Source organism: Osmerus eperlanus, chromosome 8, assembly GCF_963692335.1.
Source record: "Osmerus eperlanus chromosome 8, fOsmEpe2.1, whole genome shotgun sequence".
Taxonomy (NCBI): Eukaryota; Metazoa; Chordata; class Actinopteri; order Osmeriformes; family Osmeridae; genus Osmerus; species Osmerus eperlanus.
This window is the reverse complement of record NC_085025.1, coordinates 4,336,470-4,362,457: the sequence shown is the minus strand read 5'-3', so window position 1 is coordinate 4,362,457 and position 25,988 is coordinate 4,336,470. Positions and strand designations below refer to the sequence as shown.

Below are 25,988 nucleotides of genomic sequence, written 5' to 3'. Positions count from 1 at the left end.
TGAGTATGAACCGTTTGACCCATTAATCAGTCCCCTCTTGTATGTGTGCTAGATTAAAAACATCTTCTTGAATCTTCTTCTACTCCTTCTGATGGGATTACTGCCACAGCTTCATCCCCCTCACACACACACACACAAACAGAGAGAGATAGAGAGACAGAGAGATAGAGGCTGCCTTTTCAGATCAGCTGAGATAACAGGCTCAACCTTGTTCACCTCACTTCACCTTGCATGGCTCCTTACATCTTCTCATTTAGTAATTTATTCAAGCTGGAGTGCAGGGGGAGGGGTCAAAGGTGAGATGAGTCTCACTCCCTAAAGCCACTTGTTTTCTCTTTCCTTTACATTCTTTCCTTCATGACCACCCTCCTGCCTGCTTCTCTCCCTCCCTCTCTCTCTCTTTGTCAGACAGTCTAACCAAGTCTCATTCTTTGGTGTGGAGCTACACAGTTCTCCAGTGTGATGACCTTAAAGCTGTTTTGGAGAGTCCCATGACCGAGGGAAGAGATAAGAACGAGGTTGGGGCGAGCATGCATTGCTCTCTAAGACAACTGGGGATTGATGGCTTCGCTGTGTGCTTGGATGATTTACTGAGGTTGTCGTGAACTCAAGAAAGGAGTGAGAAAGAGAAAGAGGGATAAAGACAGACACATACAGACAGACAGAAAAGAAGACTGAGATGGGCAGACTGAATGACTGATGAGTCTATTGATCTATGCATCTGTCTATCTGCCCAGCACACAGACAGACAGAGGCAGACTGACTGACCTGAATACAAACAGGAAGACTGACTGACCTGAATACAGACAGGCAGACTGACTTGCAGATAGACAAATACAAGCAGACAGACAGACAAAGAAGGAGATGAGGAGACAAGAGTCAAGGAGAGCACCAGGAAGAAACAGTAAACAGAGATAGAGAGATACAGGAAGAAGGGTCTGAGACAGAGGTAGACAGAGATAGGCTTGACTGTCTGACAGCAAGACTGACTGAGGACCGAGAGGAAGATAGGAAGAGACAGAGAAGGGGACAGACAGAAAGACAAACATGCAGACCTGCTGCCTACCACCCCAGACCCCCCCCTAGGGTTGCATGAGTCAGTCTCCAGCTGTGTCTTTCCTTACGGGTTCGGCCTCGTTCCCATTCAGAAGCTTCTAGATACAGATGCTGAGTCACAGGGAGGCGGGGGTGGCATGCACAGACGCACACAAGCACTCACACACGCACTCACACACGCACTCACACACGCACTCACACACGCACTCACACACTCGCAAAAACCCACTCCGAGCTATTTCACAAAAGCCTAGCTCAGCATGGAGAACGTTGCCTAAAACGCGATTGGATGCGATCACAATGGGGTTTGATGCTCGAAAGTTTCGTTGCCTTGTTTCCATGGCGACGGCAGTCGACGCCTCCCGCGGCGACGAGATGTTTTTGAAAAAAGACCCGGGTTTGCGCAGCGAGACTATAACAAACATCCAAGAAACCCACTGACCTCTTCTCTCGGAACAGGAAATAGAAAGTTAAGGAAGGAGAGAGGTACAGAGAGAGAGTGCACTGGAAAAAAGAGAGCGGTGGAGGGAGAGAAGAAGAGAGAAAAACTACTTTTGACCGACCAACCCTCTGACGTGTTAGTGATGACGTCTTAGATTAGTCTGGGAACGGACAAATAGAAAGCAAGGTGTTGGTTAAGCAAAGGGTCAAACATCATGAACCCAGTCACAATGCAGGCTTCTTCACTTGTTTTCACACATTATACAAAATTCACTATACTACAACACTAAAAAACTGATGACTGTACTACAGATGACTGTAAATCAAACAAATGTTGCTCAAATAGGGTTTGCATGACTAGAAACCTCAATCTAAAAATAGCAATGGCAAATAACTTCCGAAAGACACCAAATCTGCAGGGACATTAAAAATAAATAAAATAAAAGCTTTTCACTTGATAGAAAACCCTAAATTTGCACACTTCAAATGACTATCATCTTCACAGTTAGCCTAAAGTGTGAATATCCTGAAAGATGTTAGGTGATGAGAAAAAGAGAGATCAGGAAGCAGTGTTGCCACAGTTACTTTGAAAAAGTAATTTAGTTAGGTTACAGATTATTTGATTTTAAAAGTAACTTAGTTACTTTACAAGTTACTTGATTTTAAAAGTAACTAAGTTAGATTACAAGTTACTTTATTAGTTACATTCAGCAGCTGCCGACAACACCCCCGCCGCCTCAACATAAAAATAGGTGGGTTCGACTTCATGCAGCGCCGGCGTCGCCTGCAGCCCGGCTGACTTGAAGCAGGCATTCTCAACTTCAAGGCAGCCGGCTGTAGGCGGCTGTCGGCGCCGCCGGTGCTGTATGAAGTCGAACACACCTATTGACAACTGGCTCTATAAATTTGACTGTGCAGTGCTGCAACTCCAAATGTTTCTTCACATTTGACGTCATGTTTTTGTAGCTTGATAGCACTTTGTCGCCACCAGCACAGAGTGTACAACGAACCTTGATATTTCCATCTTTAGCTGACAAATACTCAAAATAATGATTGTATTTCCAACTCGAAAATGCGCATCTGTCTCTCTCTCCTGCTAGCTTCATTGTTGTTTGTGTCGCTGTGTGGTAGGTTTATGCATAGATAAAGACTAGATGTCTTACGGCGGAGTCTAGAACGTCCGCACATGTCGGCCATCTTGCTACAGTCAACTCGCTCACCCATAACATTGTGTTGATGCTACATGTACTTTTTAAATGACCATAACTTGCTCAATATAACATAATTATTCATAAGTATGCAGTGGCATAACGACATCTCTGACGTTGATAACAAACCAAACTGTTTCAAAATCGGTTGAAAATTGAGGGTTATGGGTGAGCGAGTTGACTATAGCAAGATGGCCGCCATGTGCGGACGTTCGACTCCGTTGTCCGGCAACGCGGACGAGACATCTACCCTTTATATATATCTTTGGGTCTATGTATATACACGTGACGTGACCCTCGTGCTGAAAACGTGACTTAATTGTCGCATAGGCTTAACTCCCAGAGACGCAAGAAGAAATCAAATATATATTTTACTATTAATGACAAAATAGTAACGCATAGTGACTTGGACAAGTCACTTTAATCTGATTGGTTTGGAAATAGTAACGCGTTAGATTACTCGTTACTGAAAAAAGTGGTCAGATTAGTAACGCGTTACCGGCATCACTGTCAGGAATAGACGGTGTCCCTCCTTCAGTGGATCACAGAAGGCTTTCTGGGCGAGGATGGGTGTCAGTCAGGTCTGGTTCAAGTGGCATGAGAACATACTGACCTGAGATCCAGCCATGAGGCACAACATGAACAATTTAAACCCACATCACAATTCCTGCTATCTTACATCCTATTACAACCTTCAGAGTAAAAACAACTAGATCCTTTACAGGCTTGATAAAAATGTGCTTCCCTTCAGGCTGACGTTTCACCTCTTTTCTGAAGTTCCATATATCTAAAACACTTAAAACGGTCTCTTATTTACAGATCACGCCGTTAAAATAATGTAACATTCTGCACTTCAACTTGTACTGCAGACTATATATTTCTTTTAGTAGGCTAAGTGCAACAAACGGAGGAATACATTTAGGTAACTTTTACCATCACTAGATTCGTAATAAATTGCATAATTAAAAAGAGGGGGGGGGGGGGGGGGGACCAAAATAGTCCTCATCTTTCCTTTTCCAATTACGGAATCAAGAACAGAAATGTTTGAAACCTCAAGATGGCAGCAAAGGATAATAGAGAAGAGATGTGGCCACAGCAAACGCGGTCTCTGAAAGTATCCGCTGAAATACCATCTTCTCTCATCGATAGGGAACGATTAAGATAAATACGTGTAGTTTGTCTGGTTAAAACTAAAATAACTATTCAAACCATTTTTGCTTGCGAACTCCACTGGCAGTTAATATTGTTGAATAGTTGGGATGCGAGGTCACTGTGAGTGCATTAAAACCAGCTTGCAGGAGGAATAAAAACTGTACTGGAGGCAGACTGTAGGATGAAAATATAAAACTCACATGTTCTCTTTATTTACTGTATATAGATAGATGTACACCACAGAAGATTTGCATAAAGCACACACAAAAAGCTCATGTATGTAAGATATTCTCAACACATACGCTTGAATGCAGAAAAAATATCTTAAATTACAAATTGATTAAAAAAACAATTTGAATCCCAATTCTAAACCGTTCTCTAAATGCAAATAGTTACATGTTATGGAGACGGTGCCACATACCAACTGTCTGCAGTGCTAAAAGCCTCTGTGGTCTGTACACTGGGGCATTTTGTACAAAATATGAAATCTACCATTTAATAATAGATATAACAAAACAAAGTACAGTATATGTACATATTGGATGAAGCCATTTAGTACAGCAAGTATACTAAAAGGACACTTGCAAATATTATTCTTTAGAAAGAAATGCGAGAGTAAGTCAACAGTGCTCCAGAGAAGCCATTATTAAAGCCATTTCATGAACTACAGCTACCAACAGGGAGACAGCAGCTCCGTGGAGAACCATGAAGGTCTAGTCTAACTCCAGCCCTCTGCACAGAACACCTGGACGCTATACAGTAGGAGACACCAGGTCAGGTAGGGTGAAGGGATAGGCGGGAAAGTGTTCAAATATTAAAATCGATCGGACACACTTGGGGAGGATAAAAGCATAAATTATTGAAGCGTGTAATTACTTAAGACAAAGACCAAAGAGATGAAAACAATGCAGTTATGGTAAAAGTGTATTTACAATGTGCACATTCAGATCGGAACATCAACTTGAGGTTTCACAGACCCCCCCCCCCCAAAAAAAAGGAACAGAGGAAAGGAACCGACTCGGAGGCGCGGAACACGGGCGTCTCTAGACGGGGGTAACAGCCAGCAAGCGTGCAGGTTGGCTGAGGTCTCAAACAATGGTACTGGACACCAGGACAGCGATACTCACTGGGCATGGAAGGGGGGGGGGGGGAGAGTGGGTGAGAAGAGTCTCTCTCATGTCGGTCACTAGGCACACAGGGGGAAGTCACACAGCATATGCCAGACAGCATTTTCTATTCACCTCCATTTTATTGTTCGTGTGTGTCGTTTTGAAAGTTTTTTCAGGAAGTGCTTTTTCAGTTAAGTAGTTGGGGTCACTCCTCCTTATCATCATCATCATCATCATCATCATCATCATCTTTTACACTATTCACCCGACAGCTAAGCCCGTTAAACAAGGCATCTACGATAGACCCAGCAGCTTGACAGCATTTGACAAGTTGACATGCTGTTCATACATACAGTGCTTTCACACACATACATACGGGATACTGGGTGTTGTGTTGAGTAGCTGCTAGGAGTCAATGCTAAATATAAACCGTTTGGCATGTAGATTGCCCTGCGGTGCTTTTGCCGAGCGTGGTCCATAACCCCCCTTGTACAATAAAGGCACTAAAAAAGAAAGGCTTGTGTTCAACGTCTTTCTGAGCTAAACCTCTCAGGCTACTTGCTAGTGTAAGAGCGCACTTTTTGTTTTTTACTCCGTATGAGTGGTAAAAAAAACAGCCTTCAGGAACATTACCAGAGTGTAACCTTGGCAAGCTCAGTTCCTCTCTACCCACTAAGATGATGGGGGCTCCATGGGAGTTTGTAGACCCAGCACTCGCTCCTTCTCCTCCTCCAAGACCAGGGGAGAGACGGGACTTCAGGTGGAGGTTGACAACAGTAACAACAGTTGTCTGTAGCGTGGTGACTAATAAAGTAAAGAGGATCAATAACGGGCCAGTGAGAGTTCAGAAGCATATGTACGGATGTGTGCGTGTCCTCTGACAGAGCCATATACCATTGTTTGAACAACCAATGCACACTGCAAACTGGGTAAGCTTATTGCCTACAATACCATACAGATAAAAAAAATAAAAAAGTTTGATAAAAAAAATAATGATACTGAAGTTGGCACCAGGCGATGTTTCTACAGCAGAACAGATGTCCATCAGAGATGAGATCGTCGAGGAGGCTGGCCCACAGACAGCCCAGCCTCATCAGATGTGACTTTATTAGCCGTGACCATCACTTCCAGACAGGCTTCTCAGCTGGCCCCAGTGCCTTCCCTCCAGGTTAGAAACCTGGCTGGAACAGGGCCCAGAACACCAGAGCACCAGAGGTGGAAGTGAAACCTGCTGTTAAAAGGTCAGAGAACCGTCACTTGCTCAGTGACCTTTCAAAAAATAAAGATATCAGATGAGTTTCCACGAGTATATAAAAAAAAATTAAAAAAAAGCTACAGAGAAAGTAATAGTGAAATCAAACCTGTTTGAATAAACAAGTGTTAAATCAAAGCTGCCATCTAGTGGGATGTGGTGGTGGGTAGACTATGCCTGCTAAAAGAGGTGAGAGAAAGGACAGAAGGAAAAATAGACGACCTGAGAGAAAATGACCAGAGGGGGGCAGCACTGCACCCGAGTGTCTACAGGAGGACAGTGAGAGAGGTGGCTGACTGACTGACTGTCTGTGCGTGTGTGTGTGTGTGTGTGTGTGTGTGTGTGTGTGTGTGTGTGTGTTTGTGTCCTTAATTGAAGTGGCTTCATCAGTTGCCCATGCTGAACTGGACACAGTCAAAGCAAATCTCTCACAAGACCTGTTCAGCAGAGCTGGGATGGTGCTATTGAATTGTGCTGTTCTGTTCTCTACCCTACTGGTGCTGCCTGGCTGGTCTGGGCTGGTCTGGGCTGGCCAGTGTTGGTCAGTGTGGGGCCGGCAGGGCGGCTCTCTGGGTGTCTCAGGGTGTGTGGGTGTCTAGACTGCGTCCTGCGGGGTGAGCATTTCTTCGGCCCTCCGGTGCGTCTCCAGGGCGCTGACGGTGGAGATGTCCTGGGGCAGCTCGGACTTCCTGCGCACCATCGGACGCTCTTTCCTCTGGTCCCGCTGGATCTGCAGCACACACACACACGGGTCACGATGACTCTCTCACACACACACGACAGACCAGGGTCACGCTGACTCTCACCATGTTGGGTTCACACCCCCCTCCCTCAGGGTCCACAGGTGACAAGTAACCTATTCCCACTGCTCTCACCCTCAGCAGTCTCTACAGCTCGTCCACAGAAGGTCAGACTGTGTGTCCCGTCAGTGCCGTCCATCCAGTCAGCGCCGTCCATCCAGTCAGCGCCGTCCATCCAGTCAGTGCCGTCCATCCAGTCAGTGCCGTCCATCCAGTCAGTGCCGTCCCGTCAGTGCCGTCCGTCCAGTCAGTGCCGTCCCGTCAATGCCGCCCATCCAGTCAGTACCGCCCGGCCCATCAGTGCCGTCCGGCCCATCAGTGCCGCCCCGTATCTACTCTACAGAAGGCTGCCGTCTGTCAGAGTCAGCAGCCCACCTATGAAACGTGATCCTGCCCACAGCTGCATCAGTCCCAGTCCTATGCACTGGGCCTGCTCTTCTCTTCCAACAAGCACACAGGAGAGAACAGGGGGTCTGCCACTGGACGGTCCACTGCGTCACAATACACCACAGTACGGAACAGGGCTGCCTGGTTACTCATTCTTAAGGGCAGCAAGGTGTGACAGACTCCAGGGTTTCCATCTAATGAGTCTCAGGTCTGTGCCACAGGTCTCAAGAGTTTGGAGAACAGCCACCGGGCTGCAGTCATGTCAAGGTAGAGTCAGAGAGAGAGAGAGCCCAAGAGCTCCCTAATGAAAGATGGCTCTGTTCAAACAGGGATATAGACAACATGTAGACATGTATGCACACGCGTGTGTTACCTGCGTGGCTCCCTCCTGGACGGTCTTCTTCAGCATGTTGACGTCCTCCAGCATGGGGCCGTCCGTCTCCATGTCCACGGGGCTGCCCAGGCCTGATGGCTCCACGAACACCAGGAACTACACCAGGACACACACACGGGGAACTGTGTTACAGCGAGCCACGGGGTATGATGCAGTCAGAGGGCATCGGGAGGGCTTGAGATCCTAGCAGACCACGCAGAGTTTAGGACTCTTACCTGAGGGTTGGACTTGGCCAGATCCTCTATCTTGATCCACGCATCTTCCCTCTCTTTCCACTTGGCCTTCTCTCTGCAGAGACACACACAGATAAACAACAGATCGGCAGGGTGTGTGTGTGTGTGTGTGTCTGTGTGTGTGTGTGTGTGTGTGTCTGTGGAGATGATGACAGAGGAGTTTTGTGTGTTCTTACTTGTTCTTTTCTGCCCTGAACTGCTGAGTGCAGTCATCAAACAGCTTCTGGTTCATCTCCATGAAGAGCTTCAGAGCATTGTAGATCAACCCGTGGATTGTTCTGCGCACACACACACATACACACACACACATTAACAGCGGGTCACAGGACAGGGATCTGTACTGTGCAGGAATCTAAACCGAGATAATAAAAACCCAGGTGCGAGAAGCAGAAAGAGAGGCCTGGGGCCGGTTGCACAAAACACCTTAGGTTAAGATTTTCCTTAAAGTCAGAGTTTAGGTTTCCTTAAAATATAATCGGTTGCACAAAGCACCCTTAAGTCTTCTCCTTAAGGTTTCCTTAAATGTTCCCTTAAGTATTTAAGGTTTTCTCCTTATCTTGGTCGTATGCTTAAGGATTCCCTTAAAGTTTGTTAAAGCGTTGCACGAAAGACCTTAGCAAACAAAGTAAGGAAGAAAACTTAAGGTAACTCTGACTTATTCTTTACCGCAACATGGCTGAGTTCATGGAGATAAATAAAACCATCCCACACCTATAGCATACTGTGCTGCAGTCTAAAAATTAAGACTATTTATGCGTCGGCTACCGCTGTAAATAAAATAGCTAGCCTAGACTCACGCCGGTAAATGCAGTGTAACTGTTGATCTAATTTTGAGCAACCTAAGAAGTAAGCTAGCTCTCACCTAAACGTTACTGTGTAGCAACAAGACCTACAAGTAAAGTTGATATCACCAGTTTTATTGAACTCCCTCCTGAAATTGGTTCTCTCTTTTTTGGGCATGACAGTCAAGTTATCATATAGCTATATTTTTTCTTTTCTTGACTTGACCGCTTCACCAAACTTCTTGAGTTTATTTTTGATGCACTTTCGTCCTACATTCGTTGTTTTTTGTTTGCAGTTATTTGTGGATAACATTTTTTTTTTAGTATGTGCTTTCTTTTCTTTTTTTTTATTCCTGTAGAAGCACAATATGTTCCTCCTCTGACCAATTTGGTTTTCTTGCCTTCTTTTCATAGGTCTATAAGCTAGCTAGATCTAGTAAGCTAGAGCTAAGGTGATGCACTAGCGATACAATTGAACAAAAGCGGTCTCCGTGGAAACGGTCAAATTTTACTGCTGTGAAATCACGTTAAATGTAGTAAATCCCTTAACGTTTCACCTTAGCTAAGGAAACCATTTAAGGGATTGTGTGCAATCCCCTTAAGTAATTCCCTTAGCTAAGGAGAAATTTACCCTTAAGTGTCATAATTAAGGAAAAAACTTAAGGTGTTTTGTGCAACCGGCCCCTGAGTCTGAGAGACAGAAAGAACAGAAACAGGGAAAAGATGATCAAGAGAAAAAGTGAGAGAGAGAGAGAGACATAGATGGAGAGTAAGAGAGAGAAAGAGAGAGAAAGAGAGAGGCAGCGTTGCGGGGATGTGGCCGTGACTCACTTGTTCCAGTGGCTCTTGGAGTTGCGGTAGAGCGAGGGGAACATGATAGGCAGGATCCTGGCCGCGTTGTCACTGATCAGGCTCATGATGTACTCATTGTTCCAGTAGTAAAGAGCTCTCTCTGCCACCTAGCACACCACAACATTCAGGGACCAGCGCGCACGCAAACAAAACACGTTCCAATTCGACACACAGGTAAACTGAAACGTTCTTTGTTCTGTCACACACCAAAAGGCAGTGTTCCTATCACTAGCACTCAACGCCCCCGCACGCAGACGAGGGGGGGTTGGAAGGAGACAGACCTGGAAGTGCGGGCTGGAGACACACTTGGCCAGCTGTCTGAAGAGGGGCTCCATGACCTTGACAAACTCGCTGGGTTCGATGACGTCCAGGATCTCCTCCAGCTCGTTAAGGAACATCACCTCCTTGGGGCTGTGGGTCTTGGGCCAGTACTTCAGCAGAGCCATCACTGTCTGTAGACAGACAGAGTCTTCAGTACCAAGCAAATACCACATCTTACAACATACCAACAACTGCAAAAATTGAAAAATTTAAGAACGATAATATTCGTTTTCAGCTTGTTAGACTGCCAGTGCAGTTACAACATTTCATTTGATATGACTTTGTAACACTATGTGTTGTTTACCTAAACTAACGTCACTAGATAAGCCAAAGAAACAAGTCCAGCTAGATATCAAAAGAATCTTACCGGCTCTGTGAGAGTGCTGTCCTTCTCCAGAAACTGCACAACACAGTATGCCAGCTGACAGGGACAAGAGAGAAAGGACAACGAGAGAGTGAGAAAGGACAACGAGAGAGAGAGAGAGAGAGAGAGAGAGACAGAGAGACAGAGAGACAGAGAGACAGAGAGACAGCGAGAGACAGCGAGAGACAGCGAGAGACAGCGAGAGACAGCGAGAGAGAGAGAGAGAGAGAGAGAGAGAGAGAGAGAGAGAGGATAGATAAGGTTGGGGGAGAGAGAGCAAGATAGATGGAAGAGAGGAGAAAGAGAGGGGTTTCTTATGAGTCCATGTCTGCAGGTTAAGCAGGATTCCAGTAATGATCCCAGAGGGGAAAGGGAGGGGCCTACCTGGGGGTGATACACACTGAGAGACTTGACTTTGTGTAAAGGCAACAGAACTTTCAACAGGAAAATCTTGTGCTCCTCTTTCAATGGTAAGGCAAACCCATTGATTATGCTGTAAGGGAGATAGGGAGGGAGACAGATTAATGACCCGACAATCCAATACAGTTGACAGGGCATGAAGGCATTTTCTGTGGAGCAAGGCATCATTTACCTTCCTAATATTTCCAATAGTTCTGCTATTCCATTATGATGTTCCGTTTCATAAATGAACCTGAGAGGAAAATAACAGCCCTTTTAGACAACAAATAATGCACCCAACACTCTAAATAATCATAATAATAATCCATGATCTTTGGCTCCATGTAAAGACCATGCAGCGTAGCAGGGCTCGCCCCTCACCTGTAGAAGATGTTGTTGATGTGTTTCCTGATGTAGGCACGCAGCCCTAAGAACTTGCCGTAGATGCGGTGCAGGGTGGTCTTCAGGAAGTCTCGTTCCCGAGGGTCTTCACTGTCAAACAGGTCCAGCAGCTGAGGGAGACCACACCGGGGTGAGCCACGCCACCCAACACACACACACACACACACACACACCCAACACACACACACACACACCCAACACACACACACACACACCCAACACACACACACACCCACCCAACACACACACACACACACACACCCACCCAACACACACACACACACACCCACCCAACACACACACACACACACCCACCCAACACACACACACACACACACACCCAACACACACCCACCCAACACACACACACACACACACACCCAACACACACCCACGCCACCCAACACACACACACACACACCCACCCAACACACACACACACCCAACACACACACACACACCCAACACACACACACACACCCACACACACACACCCAACACACACACCCAACACACACACACACACCCAACACACACACACACACACCCAACACACACACACACCCAACACACACACACACACACACCCACCCAACACACACACACACACCCAACACACACACACCCACCCAACACACACCCACCCAACACACACCCACCCAACACACACCCACCCAACACACACACACACCCAACACACACACCCACACACACACCCAACACACACACACACACACCCACCCAACACACACACACACACAACCACCCAACACACACACACACCCACCCAACACACACACACACACACACACACACACACACACCCACCCAACACACACACACACACACCCACCCAACACACACACACACCCACCCAACACACACACACCCAACACACACACACCCACCCAACACACACACCCACCCAACACACACACACACACACACACCCACCCAACACACACACACACACACCCACCCAACACACACACACACACACACACACACACACACACACACACACACACCCAACACACACACACACACCCACCCAACACACACACACACACACCCACCCAACACACACCCACCACACACACCCACACCCACAATAACTAATGGGGCAATTCGATTCAATGCCCTTTATTGATCATTTGAACCCGGAATTTCCTCCTAGATCAATACAGTGAATGGAATTGATCCACATACACAAAGACAGAGACTATAAATGCATGCAGGCTTCGCTCACAGGCATCGCTCACAGGCATCGCTCACAGGCATCGCTCACAGGCATCGCTCACAGGCATCGCTCACAGGCATCGCTCACAGGCATCGCTCACAGGCATCGCTCACAGGCATCGCTCACAGGCATCGCTCACAGGCATCGCTCACAGGCATCGCTCACAGAAAGGGGGGAGGGGTCGTACCTGCATTACAAACTTCTGGTCGATGTACTTCTTGGCTACATTTGGTTGGAAGTCGGGCGACTCGAGGAACCGCAGGAAGAACTCATAGACGAGCTACAGAGAGAGAAGCAGGCTCACTCTTCCTGTGTGTGTGTGCACATTTACTGTATACAGTACTGTGTGTGTGTGTGTGTGTGTGTGTGTGTGTGTGTACCTGCAGATGCGGCCAAGCAGCCTCCAGCGTGGGCTCGTCCTCCTCGGGGTCGAACTCGGCGCCCGTGGGGTTGGAGGACGGCGGCAGCGTCCTGAACATGTTCACTGCAAACTGGAGGCACGCACACAGTCACTACCCAGCCTGCACAACCACAACCACCACACACCTACAGCAGAGCACACAAGCCTCCAGCTAACTAACAAGGTTTGCACGTGTCATCGTGTGTTCATTTGCGAGAGCGTTTGAATCAATACAGCCATCCAGAGCCGGCAAGCTGTTAATCAGGGGTAGTGTGGAGTCAGGCCCTGTGCAGGAAGACATGACAGTCAGGACCTTCACACTGGCATTTACAGGGCCTTCCTCTCCATCACAAACACAGAGAACACCCTTCCTTTGCACTTCTCTCACTAACGCCCTCACTTTTTCTTTTTTTTTTCATAACCTTCAAACACTGTCAGCCACACCCTCAGTTGAAAACCAACAGAGAGAGAAAGAGAAAGAGATGCACTCACTTGTCAAAGTTTACATGATCTGATGTCGCCCGCTCCCCCTAGCCCACCCCAGCCCCCCCCCCCCGCCCATCGGAGCCCCCCCCCCCCTAGCAGACCCCAGCGTGGCTCAGCCAGTGGAACCTTCATGTCACCAGAGAACCAGAACGGTGGCAGCAGAGCCTGGAACACCCTGCCAGGGCCACGCTGGCGTCTGGGTTCCTTATCCCTGTGGTGGCAGCTCTCAGAATACGCTGGCTGAATCATGGCACCACAAGAATTAGAATAGAGGCCGTGTCCTCGTCAATCTCCATACTTTGATGATAAAAGCAGCTGGCTTCAAAGTGTCGTCTTTGTTAAGAGAGGAGGAGGAGGGGAGACAGGCAAGGAACAACTCGGAGGTTAGAGAGTATATTTTCATGCTGATTCGACTGCTACCTTGCATTTTCTGCTGACCTGATCAAATAAAAAGGCCACACGAGGTGAATGGGGGGGGGAGGGGGGCAATTTGCACCTCGTCCGCCGTCTCCTGTGCCGCAGCTTCGAGGCCAGCTTTGATCAACATCAAAGAGCTTTAATTCAACCGCAGGGATGGAGAGAGACGGAGAGAGACGACCTGGCGTCCAGCGCTCGTCCAGGTCACATCGTCAGGGGAGCCTGGTTGAATCTGATCAGCCAGACCGGACCCTCCCACTCCGCCTGCCCTCCAAACCACACGCTTGCATCCAGTGTCACAAATGTAGCAGGCTGGTTCATTTCGACAAAACGGGTAAACCAGCGGTAAACCAACTGCAACAGCCACCGCCTTTAATCCTGAGGCAGAGGGGAACAAAAGAGCAGACCGCTGCTTCTGCCCTCAAGGTTACCTCACAAGCAACCTCAAGACAGACAGTTGCTAATTCAGCTATCACTTGATTATGCCAGCTCCACAAAGCCAAAGGTCTGGTAAGCCTGATCAGGAATGTTAGATAAGAAATTCTAGATGAGTTGCGTGTGGCTTGACGTCCTCCCCCGGGTTCAGACGCAGGTCACTGGATTCTCTTTTAAGTGTCTGTGACTCAGGGGCCAGGGACATAGGGAAGTGGAGCTGAAATAAGCAGATGCTCTGTGTGCACACCTCTCATTAGGCTCAGACTAACCATGTGAGTACTAACCATGATAGATCGAAAGATACCTACTAGATACTGACCCTGTGAGACAGACAGACAGGTGTTGGGTACTGACCCTGTGAGACAGACAGACAGGTGTTGGGTACTGACCCTGTGAGACAGACAGACGTTGGGTACTGACCCTGTGAGACAGGTGTTGGGTACTGACCCTGTGAGACAGACAGACAGACGTTGGGTACTGACCCTGTGCGACAGACAGGTGTTGGGTACTGACCCTGTGCGACAGACAGGTGTTGGGTACTGACCCTGTGAGACAGGTGTTGGGTACTGACCCTGTGAGACAGGTGTTGGGTACTGACCCTGTGCGACAGACAGGTGTTGGGTACTGACCATGTGCACCACCTCAGGGTAGATGGGCTCTGTGATGACGTTCCTGTTGTGGGTGATGTACTCCACCATCTCGCTCAGCGCCGCCCGCTTCACCTCCTTCCATTTCAGGTCGCTCAGCGGGTCGGACAGGAAGTCGAAGAGCACACAACACTGTCTGAGCTTCTGGATGAAGAGCTTCTCCTGCTCGGCGGGGGGGACATCTACAGGGCACAGGGGAGGAAGGGAGGAGATCTTCAGCACGCACAGGACGGAGCCAGTGTGTCTGCAGTAGACCCAACCCGCCAATGGAACATTTGAAACCGGTGCAGGTGCAGAGGAGCTTTGGGGATGTGTGTACATGCTCGAATGCAAGAAAAAGATAACATAATTGAAAAAACAGTTCTCTAAACGATCACGTCAGTGAATCGGGCCTTCCGTCTGACAGACTGGACAGTCTTCTGACAGCCTTCTGTGCATGCATGATGGATCGCACAACAACGTTTCAAAAATCAATGTTTATGACCAACCAGCCTTGCAGGCTAACTCACTCACCCTATTATAATCATCTGTGGAGAGGAGATGGATGTTGGCCACCCAATTCAACCTCTAATCTCAATAGAACCAACCACAATTCCCTTCGCCTACATCTGCAACGACTGAATGAATGTAGATTAACAGTCCTAACCTAAAGGGTTCTCAACATGGCCCATTTACAGGGGCCTAATGTGGTACTTATATATATCTAGCACAGTTCCCTCTCCTCCTAAACATGTAAAAGGGTGAGGTCTATTTTGAAGCATTTCAAACACTGTATACAAAAATTCTATGACACTGCCCTCTCCAATTCCCTGTCGGGGCACCCTGTAAAGAACAGACGGGATCAGCTCTCTCTCCCTCTCTTTCCCCTCAAACTCCCTCTCCCTCCTACTTTCCTCACTCACTCCCTTCATTCTTTCTCACTGTCCCCTGGTTCCTGCTTGTCGTTGGTGTGTTGAGACATGTGCTGTGCTCTTAGCATGTCCCCTCTACCCCTCCAAGGCAAGCACAGGTCTGCTCCAGTTACACAACAGCACTAGTGTTTCTGAACAGCCCCTAAAATATTAAGAGAGGATCGAGTCTGGCTGTGTGGGTCGCTGCATGCCTGGGCTCTTGACCTTTCCTCTCTCACAGGAATCCAGCCACCCTTCCCAGGCACCGTGCTGCCTGCCTGCCAGCCTCTACCTTTCAGCCAGCCTATCTACCTGCCTGCTCACCTGCCCGCCTTTCAACATGCCTGTCTACCTGCCTGCCTACCTGCATTCCAGCCTGCCTGTCTACCAGCCTCTCAGCCTGCATGCATGGCCACCTACCTATCTGCCCTTTGACATCTATAGCCAGCTTGTCCAACAGGGGGGAAAGGCTAAACAAGCAGTCCTGTAGATCTGAAGGAACTCGTAACTCTGGTGTAATCCTCTGGTATAGGAAGGAAGTTAAAAGCCTATAGCGTACATCTATGCATGTTGACAATGGAGTAACATTTACTGTATGGATTTTAAACTAATCTTTTAAATGCTTTTTTTCAGTGGTCATCTGAAAAAAGATGACCACTGAAATCACAGGAAAAACTATGATTATTCATACATACAACTGACAGCAATCCCTGTATTTCAGTACGTGTTACAACGCAACATCATTAAAATGCCAACCTCACAGTCACTTCACAGATTTACCCCTGCAGCAAAGTGGATCAACTTCAAGACAAACCCCCCCACACACACACACCACATTAATTTAGCTGGGCAGCAGTTTGAGAAGTCATAAAGCAGACTAATGCAGAGCCCTGGGTACACAGCTTAAGGGAGACAACATACATCTCTCCAGCCTGTGACCTCACATCCTTAGACATCAGCAGTCTTAGTGGGGGATGGGAGGCGCGGAAGAAGGCAGTTAAACTAGCCCCCCTCTCCTCACTCGCTCCCTTCCTCCCGCTCTCTTCAGCCAAGCTATGCAGCGCACTAGCCTTCCTCGTTGACACAATCACAACCCTTTTTGCCTTAACCCAGTGAGTACACAAGAGGATATCACACAAACACACAGCAAACTGACAACCTCCACACAAACCACTCCTGTTCCCTGCTCTTCCTCCACCAGCACGTTTAGCACGAGGCTACAGATGGCAAACGGTGACATTCTCGTCAACCACCCCGAGAATCAAACACGCAGGAGAAGACGCATAGAATATTTTTTTTTTTTTCTCCCCAAAATAAAGAAAAAAACATAGCAGTCCTCCTCACCTCTAAAATGCATAAGGGCCACAGGATGAAAAGGCCCGTTGGAGCCTGGAGCGTCCAGGACCATCCCTGCAGCAGTTCTAGTACATGTCAACATCTAGCGGCTGAGGCAGGCACGAGGAGAGCAGAGGGCAGGCCAGGCTACTGCGAGGAGCCAGCCTCCATTTTAGCACAAACACTCAGAGCAGAAAATGAAGCTCCCCTGCTGCTGGAGGGAACCAGCTAGTTAGTGATGTCATTCCTTACAGGGGGAGCCTGATTGGCTGCCCCCTGGTCACATGGGCGAGCTGTCAGAATGCATAAACATGAGGGAGGAGATTGGCCTGGTGGGCTGGGGGAAGGGAGGGACCTTTCCTGTGATTGGAGCAGGTCTTCCAGCTAGGTGCAGAGTGCAGTGAACTTCAGACAGCTCTAGAATCCAAACCAAACAACATTTAAGGGAAGAAAAACTCTTCAAGAAGAAACTATAACTCAGGGGCTAAACAAAACATTTTCTTTCCCTTCCTCTCCATATGTCTCAGATAAACCAGCATTGTTCTCCAACTACAAAGTATAAATCATGTTAGTCTAAAAGGGAGATAGGCCTACAGATCCATAAAAGAACAGTATGAAAACAGAGAATAAAGGGATCTGACGTCTAAATGACAGTTACTGGAAAAAAAATGGTTACTGTCATAAATCGTGCGTGTTGGTGTTTTTATGTGACCCAGATCCAGGTGCATGAGAGAAACAAAACGACAGGAAGTCAATATGCAAGCAACTCAGGAAGTGCTTATGCAAGGCACCACATTCTACAGATAGCTCAACTGCTCATTTAGGGCAGAAACTTGCATTGCTGATGAGCTAACACCAACACCACACACATTTACATTTTAGTCATTTTGCAGACGCTCTTATCCAGAGCGACTTACAGTAAGTACAGGGACATTCCCCCTGAGGCAAGTAGGGTGAAGTGCCTTGCCCAAGGACACAACGTCATTTGGCCTGGCGGTGAATCGAACCGGCAACCTTCTGATTACTACTGCCATCTGACTCCATCTGACACACACACACAGATGACTGGGGGAACGTGTATGGGAAAGTTAAAATGTATTCTTATGCTAGACCATAATATTAATAGACATTAAACTCCGCGAGGCACCTTATTCAAATATCTATTGAAATCTCCAGACTGTGACTCTGGACAAAGCCCCCAACATGGCGAGGTGAGACCATGGTCGTCAGTTCTAATATCCTCATAGTTCCACTTCATCTCAGAAACACCGTCCAACTTACTAAATAAGACTAAGTCATGCTTCATTTCACTGGACTATCGAGCCCATGTTCACATTGAGACGCCTGCTTTTCTATGCAGACACAAGCATGATTATCTTTTTCCTACTTTTTGTTCGAAGTGTATTATCAAAATCAATCATGTTGTTATCTGAAAGGTCACAACTAGCTTGTCGACTTTCCCAAACAAGTTGGCCACAGTGTTTCCTAGGTCCAGGCCAGGGTCCAGGGCAGGGGAGGGTCTGGGATCATGTGTGGGAAGAGGAACTGTCGCTATGCCAAACAGCTCCAACAGTTGTAAAATGTGTGGAGTTTGGGAGGGGGCTGAACGTGGTTATAAATGAACTGGCAAAAGCAACCAGGCCACACCCTCACCCTTCAACCCCAGAGTGAAGCTCCAACAGAAACACAAGACACAAAAGGCACAACATGGAGCGTCAAAGCAAGCCTTCAGTGAGCTTACGGGGGCGTGAGCTTACAGCGTTTGGCTTTGACACTTACTGGACGACGGTCGGAAAGCAAATCTGCATATTTTAAGCTGAGAACCACACTTCAGACATCATCTTGTTCCATTTGACGGTTTGTTGTTATGAATGGAAAGTCAGACTCATCGTCTAAAAGGATCACTCAGAGATCATCACCCTCAGGCCTACTGACGTTGAAGATTCTTCTGTCCATCGTGGGTTTAGTGCTGGTCTAAATATTGACCCGTGAGTCCAGATCTTCCTTGGGCTTGGCTTACGTAGGTCCCAAGTCTTCCTCTGTGAAGAGGGGCTCTGGTTTGTCTCAGTCAATGCAGCCCTTTCTGGGCTGTTCTCTAGTCATGAGGTATTCTACCATCAGAGGACCTGTTGTTCCAAAACATACCAACCCAACACACACACACTCTCTCCCTCTGTGGTTATTTTACCCTCCTTTGACATACACACACACAACCCAGTCCAGGTTATTAATAAACACTTGTCCCATTCTTGTCCCATTCTCAAGAGTCACGGTGTAGAAGAGTTTTAGCTTGTGAGGCATCAGGCTGTTCTACATATAAGGTTTGTTTGTAGACCTTAGAGAGAATTCTGGGATAGCGAGAGAAAGTACAAAAATACACTAAAGCTGCTGACAGCTAAAGGCTTGATTCGGTCTGCTGATCTTATTAATAATCACAGGCAGCCGGTACTGTATTATCACCAGCGTTTAGGGACATAGTCCATTTGAAGCACTATACCGTTGATCAGATTCACGATAGATTCATGTCATTCGCAGAGAGGAAGACTGAGAGTAGAACACATCTGAGGGTTCTAAAGTTCATTCGAGAACATGGCATCAAATTAAGAAAGACACTTGGGCTGATGATAAACGGAAGACAATTCATCAGCGAAGCGCTGTGTTTCCGCTCAACCAACAGGTGGAGACAAAACTCAGGAAAATGTTCTAAGATCAGGACAGCTCCTCTCTCCACATGGAAGGGTTTGGCTATGTTATGCCCGACTGTAGTTTTACATTCACATTCAGTAATTTAGCAGACGCTCTTATCCAGAGCGACTTACAGTAAGTACAGGGACATTCTCCCCGAGGCAAGTAGGGTGAAGTGCCTTGCCCAAGGACACAAGGTCATTTTTGCACGGTCAGCCATCTGACTCCCTGTTTCTGGACAGGCTCTGCACTGGGCAGCGTTCTACCAGGCCAGCAGGCTTGCAGCTAACACACACAGCCTCCGTCCAGAGGCAGATTGTCTGGGATGGAAACAGGCCCTGCTAGGTGGACAGGATCACTGATTACATCCAACCAGCCACAGGACAACATATGGAGGAGCTTAAGATGCAGGATAAACGAAGAAATGGGAAGCTTATCTGACATCTGTATACAGTTTATGTAACGCAGACTGTAACCCAAGTCTGTGCCCAAGTTAACCGAGTATTGAGTCAAGTCCAGTGCAGATCGCCCTCCATTGTGTCTGACGGAACACAATGGAGCAACTAACGACAGGACACGGTGTAACTGCTGCTGAGGCAGTTGGATTACCTGGTTACTGTTACAGATCAACAGAGGTGTGTGTGTGTGTGTGTGTGTGTGTGTGTGTGTGGGAGGCCCTTTTCCAAAGGTCTACTTCAGGTTGGGCAGGAGCCATAGATGGATCAGCAATTCAACCTCTGACCTAATCCTTCTGAGAGTAGGGGTTATTAAGTCCTAAAAAAGCAGAGCACCAGCCCACAGCAGTAACATGAACATGGCAGGACCACCCAAACTACCTCATCCTGACTGATTGGATAACAACAAAAAACTAACGTTGTTCTGGTCCTAGACGTCCAAATCGAAACCAGTCTGTGACACACACATTAACAATTTTATTTTATTATACGCCAAGTTTGGCATAGCAGAGGTCTTCTGTGCTATAACAGACAGTGGGACAGAGAGAAGGAGGGTCCTGTTGGCCTCTGCTTATCTGGGCACCAAGAGTATTCTGAAACACAAGGGCCAGTGGCATTAGAGCCTTATCTCTGGATTACCCCTAAATATAGACACTTGGGTTAAATCCAGCGCAAAGTCCATGCCATCTACGTATCCTGTTTGTTTCCATGTCTTGCGTAAGTCTGTCTGAGGCTCGTCGTTTTACGAGGACTGGGCACAGTAGCGGTGCGAAGGCAGGGGATGTTCAGAGGGGCATAGAAGGAGGAGAGACAAGAGAGTGTGTCATCCATGTGATTTCCATAAGAATGTTTTTTTGTAGCGGGTGGTGGACACGCAGCTTCCTCAGGGCTAAAGCCCCAGGGGGCCTGGGCTGGAGCACTAAGCATGTAGACTGCTAAAGCTTAATTTATACTTAAGGTGAAATGGTCGCCGACGAAAAAAAAAAAAAGTGTCGCTCAGGCTGCTGCATTTATACTTCGGCAAACAGTCGCCTGTGCTCAAGGTTTGCGTGACGTAAACAGAATCATTTTACCGTTACATTCATAGCTATGGTTACATTGTTAACGCTTTGTAGCCATGGTGATCAATCGGAGAAACTGACAATTTTAATTTTTCACTATGTGACGACATCCGCGCCAGTAGAAATTTCTCCTGGTAGGCGACACTTCTAAGCGACGGTTAAAAAAGTGTCGACCGAGACGTCATTTCTGTCGGCGACCTTTTCAAAAGTGTCTGCGACCTAAGTATAAATTGGGCTTTAGAGTGCAACATGAGAACTGATGGGACCACAGGCACACCAAACCCAGCTTAGCAACCAAGCTCAGACCATCCTCCCAGATGAGGTGAGCTTCACCACTGGTTTTAGGAACTGGTTCTGGACAGGTGCCATAAGAGATGAATAAATCAGAGAGCCTGAGAAAGGGAGATTGAGAAGGAGGAGGCAGAGGGAGAGTGTCTGATCTTCTGCATGTAATAATAATGACATGCAGTCAATTATTTCATTTAGCAGACGTATCGACCTAAAGCGACGCACACGGGGGGATTTGAACTTGCGACCTTGTGATCTGCAGTCAAATGCTCTACCACTAGGGGTGGAACGGTACATGTATTTGTATTGGACCGAAAAGATACGGGCGTCACGGTTCTGAAATTACACGGAGAATACACGGTATAAAAATAAATAAAAGCTGCATGCAAATGTATTAATGTAATGCGGAACTACTGTTAGATACTCGTGTTCTTTAGGGACACCTAATCTGTAGCCCCGCCTTAGCTCTGAAGCTCTGATTGGCGCCGCCGTGAGTCAGAGATAGATAGCAGCACTAAGGACGAGTATGGCGACCCACAAGAGATAGAGGACCCGCCGGCCTCTTTAAGATAGCAAATTTGGGAAAACTGGTTTCCCATTCAGTTACAGTAGTACAGGCGAGAGAGTGGTGGATAAGACAAGCACTGTGAGTCGGCGTTGTTCAGCAGTTGTGGGGTATGTGAGTGGAAATACATCTAACATGCTAACGCATATAACGCATCTGGCGTGTGCTAAATGACTAAAAATATCCAACGCCATCACCCAGGTGTGCCAATCACTGGAACGAAACCCAAAAAACTGTCCAACTTCTCCTCCCTACAGTGCTTAATCAGCCTTTAGATACACATACAAATAGGGCCAAAAAAATCACTGAAGCAATCGGAATTTACATGTCATCTTCAATGCGCCCGTATTCACTCGTAGAGGAACCTGGTTTGTTTTGCTTTTCCCTCCGTTGTACCGAACACATACCGGACCGTGATGTCTGAACCGCGGTATGAACCGAACCATGACTTCAGTGTACCGTTCCACCCCTATCTACCACTGAGCTAAACCTAACCCACCAAGCCAATATACTTCATCCACCTACACTACAAAGCAATGGGAAGGAAAACAAAAATACGAAAACTAAATGACTGTGGCAGAAGTGTCTGTCGATAAACATGGGGGTTGTGATACCTTTGAATGCAGGCAGCTTCTGCAGCTCTCTGTTGTTGCTGAGGCTGAACCTGGACGAGCTCTGCCTCTTGTCCTTTTTAACCGGGGTCTGGGCCCCGGGCTGCTTCCCCTTCAGCAGCTGAGTGGTGGGAGGAACACTGTTACTGCCCTTCCTGTTGGAGCCCTGGGGAAACAGGAGGGTCAAGGTGAGACGGAAGAATTTCGCAATACAATGAATGTGAAAGCAGTGGCAGGAATGATGCCAAAGCTTCACTCCTTGCCCTGGCAACCTCTGTTGTGTTTACAGATCTGACAGCGACCTGAATACAGTGTAAACAACAAGCCAAACTTCCCTTACAACGTAGAACTCTGAAAACAGGGCAGTTAGGGTTCAGGTCATGTTTGTTTGCTTTGTGAATTTCACAGCTTTAGATAAACTGTTCCCAGAGCCATAAACGTAAATCACATGGGACAAGTCTGGATGTTAATGTGTGCGTGTCTCATGGCTGGTCCCACCTGCTGGCTAGGATCCTTTAATCCCCCCACACCTGACAACATCATTCTCACTCTCTCTGCAACAACGGGTTCATATCAGTCTGGTTTTATCAACAGTAGCCCTGGGGGCAATTGTCAAAGTCACTTAAAAACCCAACTAATGTTACCCCGCTGGCTTTGCTTGCTGTCCCTCTCTCACACTACAAGACCACAAGTGTTTAGGAGTTAGAACAGCTTAGCGTGGTCGCCACTGTCTAGTAATGGGAGAACTAAAGCTGCGGCTGGACCCCATGATGGGCTGGATTACTGACTCATGTGACCCAACAGAAGGTCTTCTCTCCCACTGATTCATTAACCCAATGTTGTCTGTGCTCTTGATTCATCCTCAGGCAGCTTCATGGGTTCATACAGTACACAGCGACTGTGTACTGTAGCTAACAGAGCACTTGAAGCGCTGACAGAGCAGCGCTTCAAGTGGCAGGTCCTCTAAGGCAGTGGTTCTCAATCCTGGTCCTCGGGACCCCCTGCCCTGCATGTTTTAGTTTTTTCCCTGCTCCAACACACCTGATTCAAATGAATGGCTTGTTATCAAGCTCTGTAGAAGCCTGGTAACGAACATGCATTTGAATCAGGTGTGTTGGAGCCAAAAAACATCTAAAACAGGCAGGACAGGGGTTCCCTGAGGACCAGGGTTGAGAACCACTGCAAGGCATTGCCAAGCGTTGATTTGGAAGAGGATACAGTTCAAAGTAAAACCTGAAGCGGTATTCCGGAGGGGCCCTTAGCTACAGAGGCAATGAATAACAAGAATAACTAGCAAAGAAACCAGCTAGCAGCTTGCTCCAAAGCAGTAAGCTCAATACTTAAACGTAAACAAAGGGCATTACAGTGCCTAAATCGGCTCTATGATAGCTATGACCACCATGTTTTTGTCATAACCCTCTGAAGCTTAAAGGCCTCTCGTGGTCAAAGACATCCAAGAGGACGCCTGGATGGGAGGGGCTTTGGTGGTATTGTGTGTGTGTGTGTGTGTGTGTGTGTGTGTGTGTGTGTGTAGAGGAGGAGGGGGGTGTAACAGTGACAGCTTGTTGCCCAGCAATTTCAATTTGACACAAGGTTTGCGCATTAGCAGATATGCAGCTGACACACAACTGAGTACAGATAACCCAGGATTACAACTCAGGGATATGCAGAAAGGAGGAGATTCTTAGGTCTTAAAATATTTAAAAACATCAGTTAACTTGGGTCCATCCACATTTCTGTAAGCTTAACATGTCACTGTTGGTGGTGGATTTATTGCATCTGTCTCCCCACACACATAGCAAAATGGGGTCTCACAGAACACTGTTTTTATTTTCTACAATATGATGACAAACGAGGTTCAATTCTTACACTCGTTCAAGGGTGTCCCTTTTTGTTCAAGATTATCTCTTATCGTGTCATAATGAACCACAAAAGTTAAGGTCACCATCAATGGCTGGTGTTCCTTATTTGACAGAGTTGCTACTGTACAGTACGTGTCATGTCTGAGTACTACGTTACCTCATGTTCTGAATTCTCTTGTGCTCCAGTTTTCCCGACTTTACCAGACTTGGGGGTCTCCTAAAAGAAAATGTGAAAATACCTTCGTTTATATCGTCTTAATTCACAACTCTAGCCTCAAAACTCGCGAGGGTTACATAACAGTAACTAGTAGCCTCACTTCGAAGCCAAATTTAGCACAATAATAAAGTGGCTTCTCTACTTGGCCTAGTCACATAGCTAGTACTTACCTCGAGCTAGCTATATAGCGTTAGCTGTCAAGCGGACTTGGCTAGCATTACCCTAGCTAAAGTTTAAGCAATGTTAACGGTAGCTGACATCACCCATCTATCTAGCCATCTAGATAGTGCTAAATAACGTGATGTGGTGCACATGTCCGCTTAATTACCGAATTATAGTGTGAGTAGAACAAAGTTATTCAATGATACTAACAACTAGCTAGCTAACATAGCTCAGCATTTTTGGTGACTGACGCTTTGGTGAGGATTCAGTCTCAGACTAATGTTACTGTGTCTTGCTCGCCTCTACAGACACCGGCAAATCATAGTGGCTAGCTCAAAGTTCACGTTTTCAGCCAAATAAACGTTATAATAGTAACCATAACAAGCATATTATTTTCATGCATAGTTCACAACCGGCTTAAATTTCCAAGCGTGAATTGACATAGTACTTGCTAACGTCGTTACCACATACCACAAACACACCAGCCAAGACTCTGTTTGGAGGCGCACCTAGATCCAGATGGGACATACTGTAACGTTAGCTAACTGTCAAGTATGTGGGCCTAGATTCATCTTCGAAGACATCAAAACGATACAAATGTTATCTGCAGATAGTCCAGCCCCGTATTGTAAACTCACCTTATCTTTTTTCGTTTTATTCGGCATTGCATTAACGTAGCCACCCTTGCTCCCCTTCTGACAGTCCAGCAGCACCAAATCTGCCAACTCCCGTCTTCTGCGCTGTAGTGGCTGGCGTCACTGGTGTGATAGGCTGCTATCTATCAGGTGACTCAACGTCTCTCTGACAGATTGTGCTGGTGGAAGAGAGCGGGAGCTGTCTGTAGGCGACACCTTGTGACAGCGGCAGCTTTTTGACACATTGTGATGAGTTACCTCTAATATAACACTACATTATAATCCAGGTTTCCCTGTATTATACAAGTACCAAACAACAAGATCAGACATGTAGGCATTTCCATCAGCCATTATCATTCTTATCTTTACCTATTTGGTAGGCTACATGACAACTTTTATTAAACCATTATTCCAGAACGATATGACGAGCTAATGAAAATTCGGG

General features: G+C 47.1%; 2 protein-coding genes across 4 annotated transcripts in view; one reads left to right on the top strand and one right to left on the bottom strand.

Annotated features, from left to right (window-relative positions):
• The window catches only part of LOC134025319 (solute carrier family 25 member 47-A-like), a 312,104-nt gene that overhangs the window by 45,984 nt on the left and 240,132 nt on the right, over nt 1-25,988 (top strand). The window lies entirely within an intron of this gene.
• Nucleotides 4,033-25,698, bottom strand: ppp2r5cb (protein phosphatase 2, regulatory subunit B', gamma b). Of its 3 annotated transcripts, none has more exons than XM_062467087.1 (16): nt 25,547-25,698; nt 24,687-24,746; nt 22,671-22,833; nt 14,760-14,959; nt 12,773-12,883; nt 12,580-12,672; nt 11,132-11,262; nt 10,944-11,003; nt 10,736-10,844; nt 10,355-10,408; nt 9,948-10,118; nt 9,646-9,773; nt 8,209-8,310; nt 8,015-8,087; nt 7,779-7,895; nt 4,033-6,948 (listed from the first exon to the last, which is right to left on the bottom strand). In XM_062467087.1, exons 1-16 carry the CDS (start codon nt 25,571-25,573, stop codon nt 6,814-6,816), a joined length of 1,734 nt encoding a protein of 577 aa, XP_062323071.1. In that variant the 5' UTR covers nt 25,574-25,698; the 3' UTR covers nt 4,033-6,813. The 3 variants fall into 3 exon arrangements, with proteins under 3 accessions (XP_062323071.1, XP_062323072.1, XP_062323073.1); XM_062467088.1 differs by having other exon boundaries at nt 22,671-22,822; XM_062467089.1 differs by lacking the exons at nt 22,671-22,833; nt 24,687-24,746; nt 25,547-25,698 and adding an exon at nt 17,012-17,215.

Coding starts and splice junctions, on each gene's coding strand:
- ppp2r5cb (XM_062467087.1), bottom strand. CDS start 25,573: ATGCCGAATAAAACGAAAAAAGATAAG. Junction 10,119..10,354: donor ACAGCACTCTCACAGAGCCG/GTAAGATTCTTT, acceptor GTCTGTCTACAG/ACAGTGATGGCTCTGCTGAA. Junction 8,311..9,645: donor TCCAAGAGCCACTGGAACAA/GTGAGTCACGGC, acceptor GTGTGTGCGCAG/AACAATCCACGGGTTGATCT.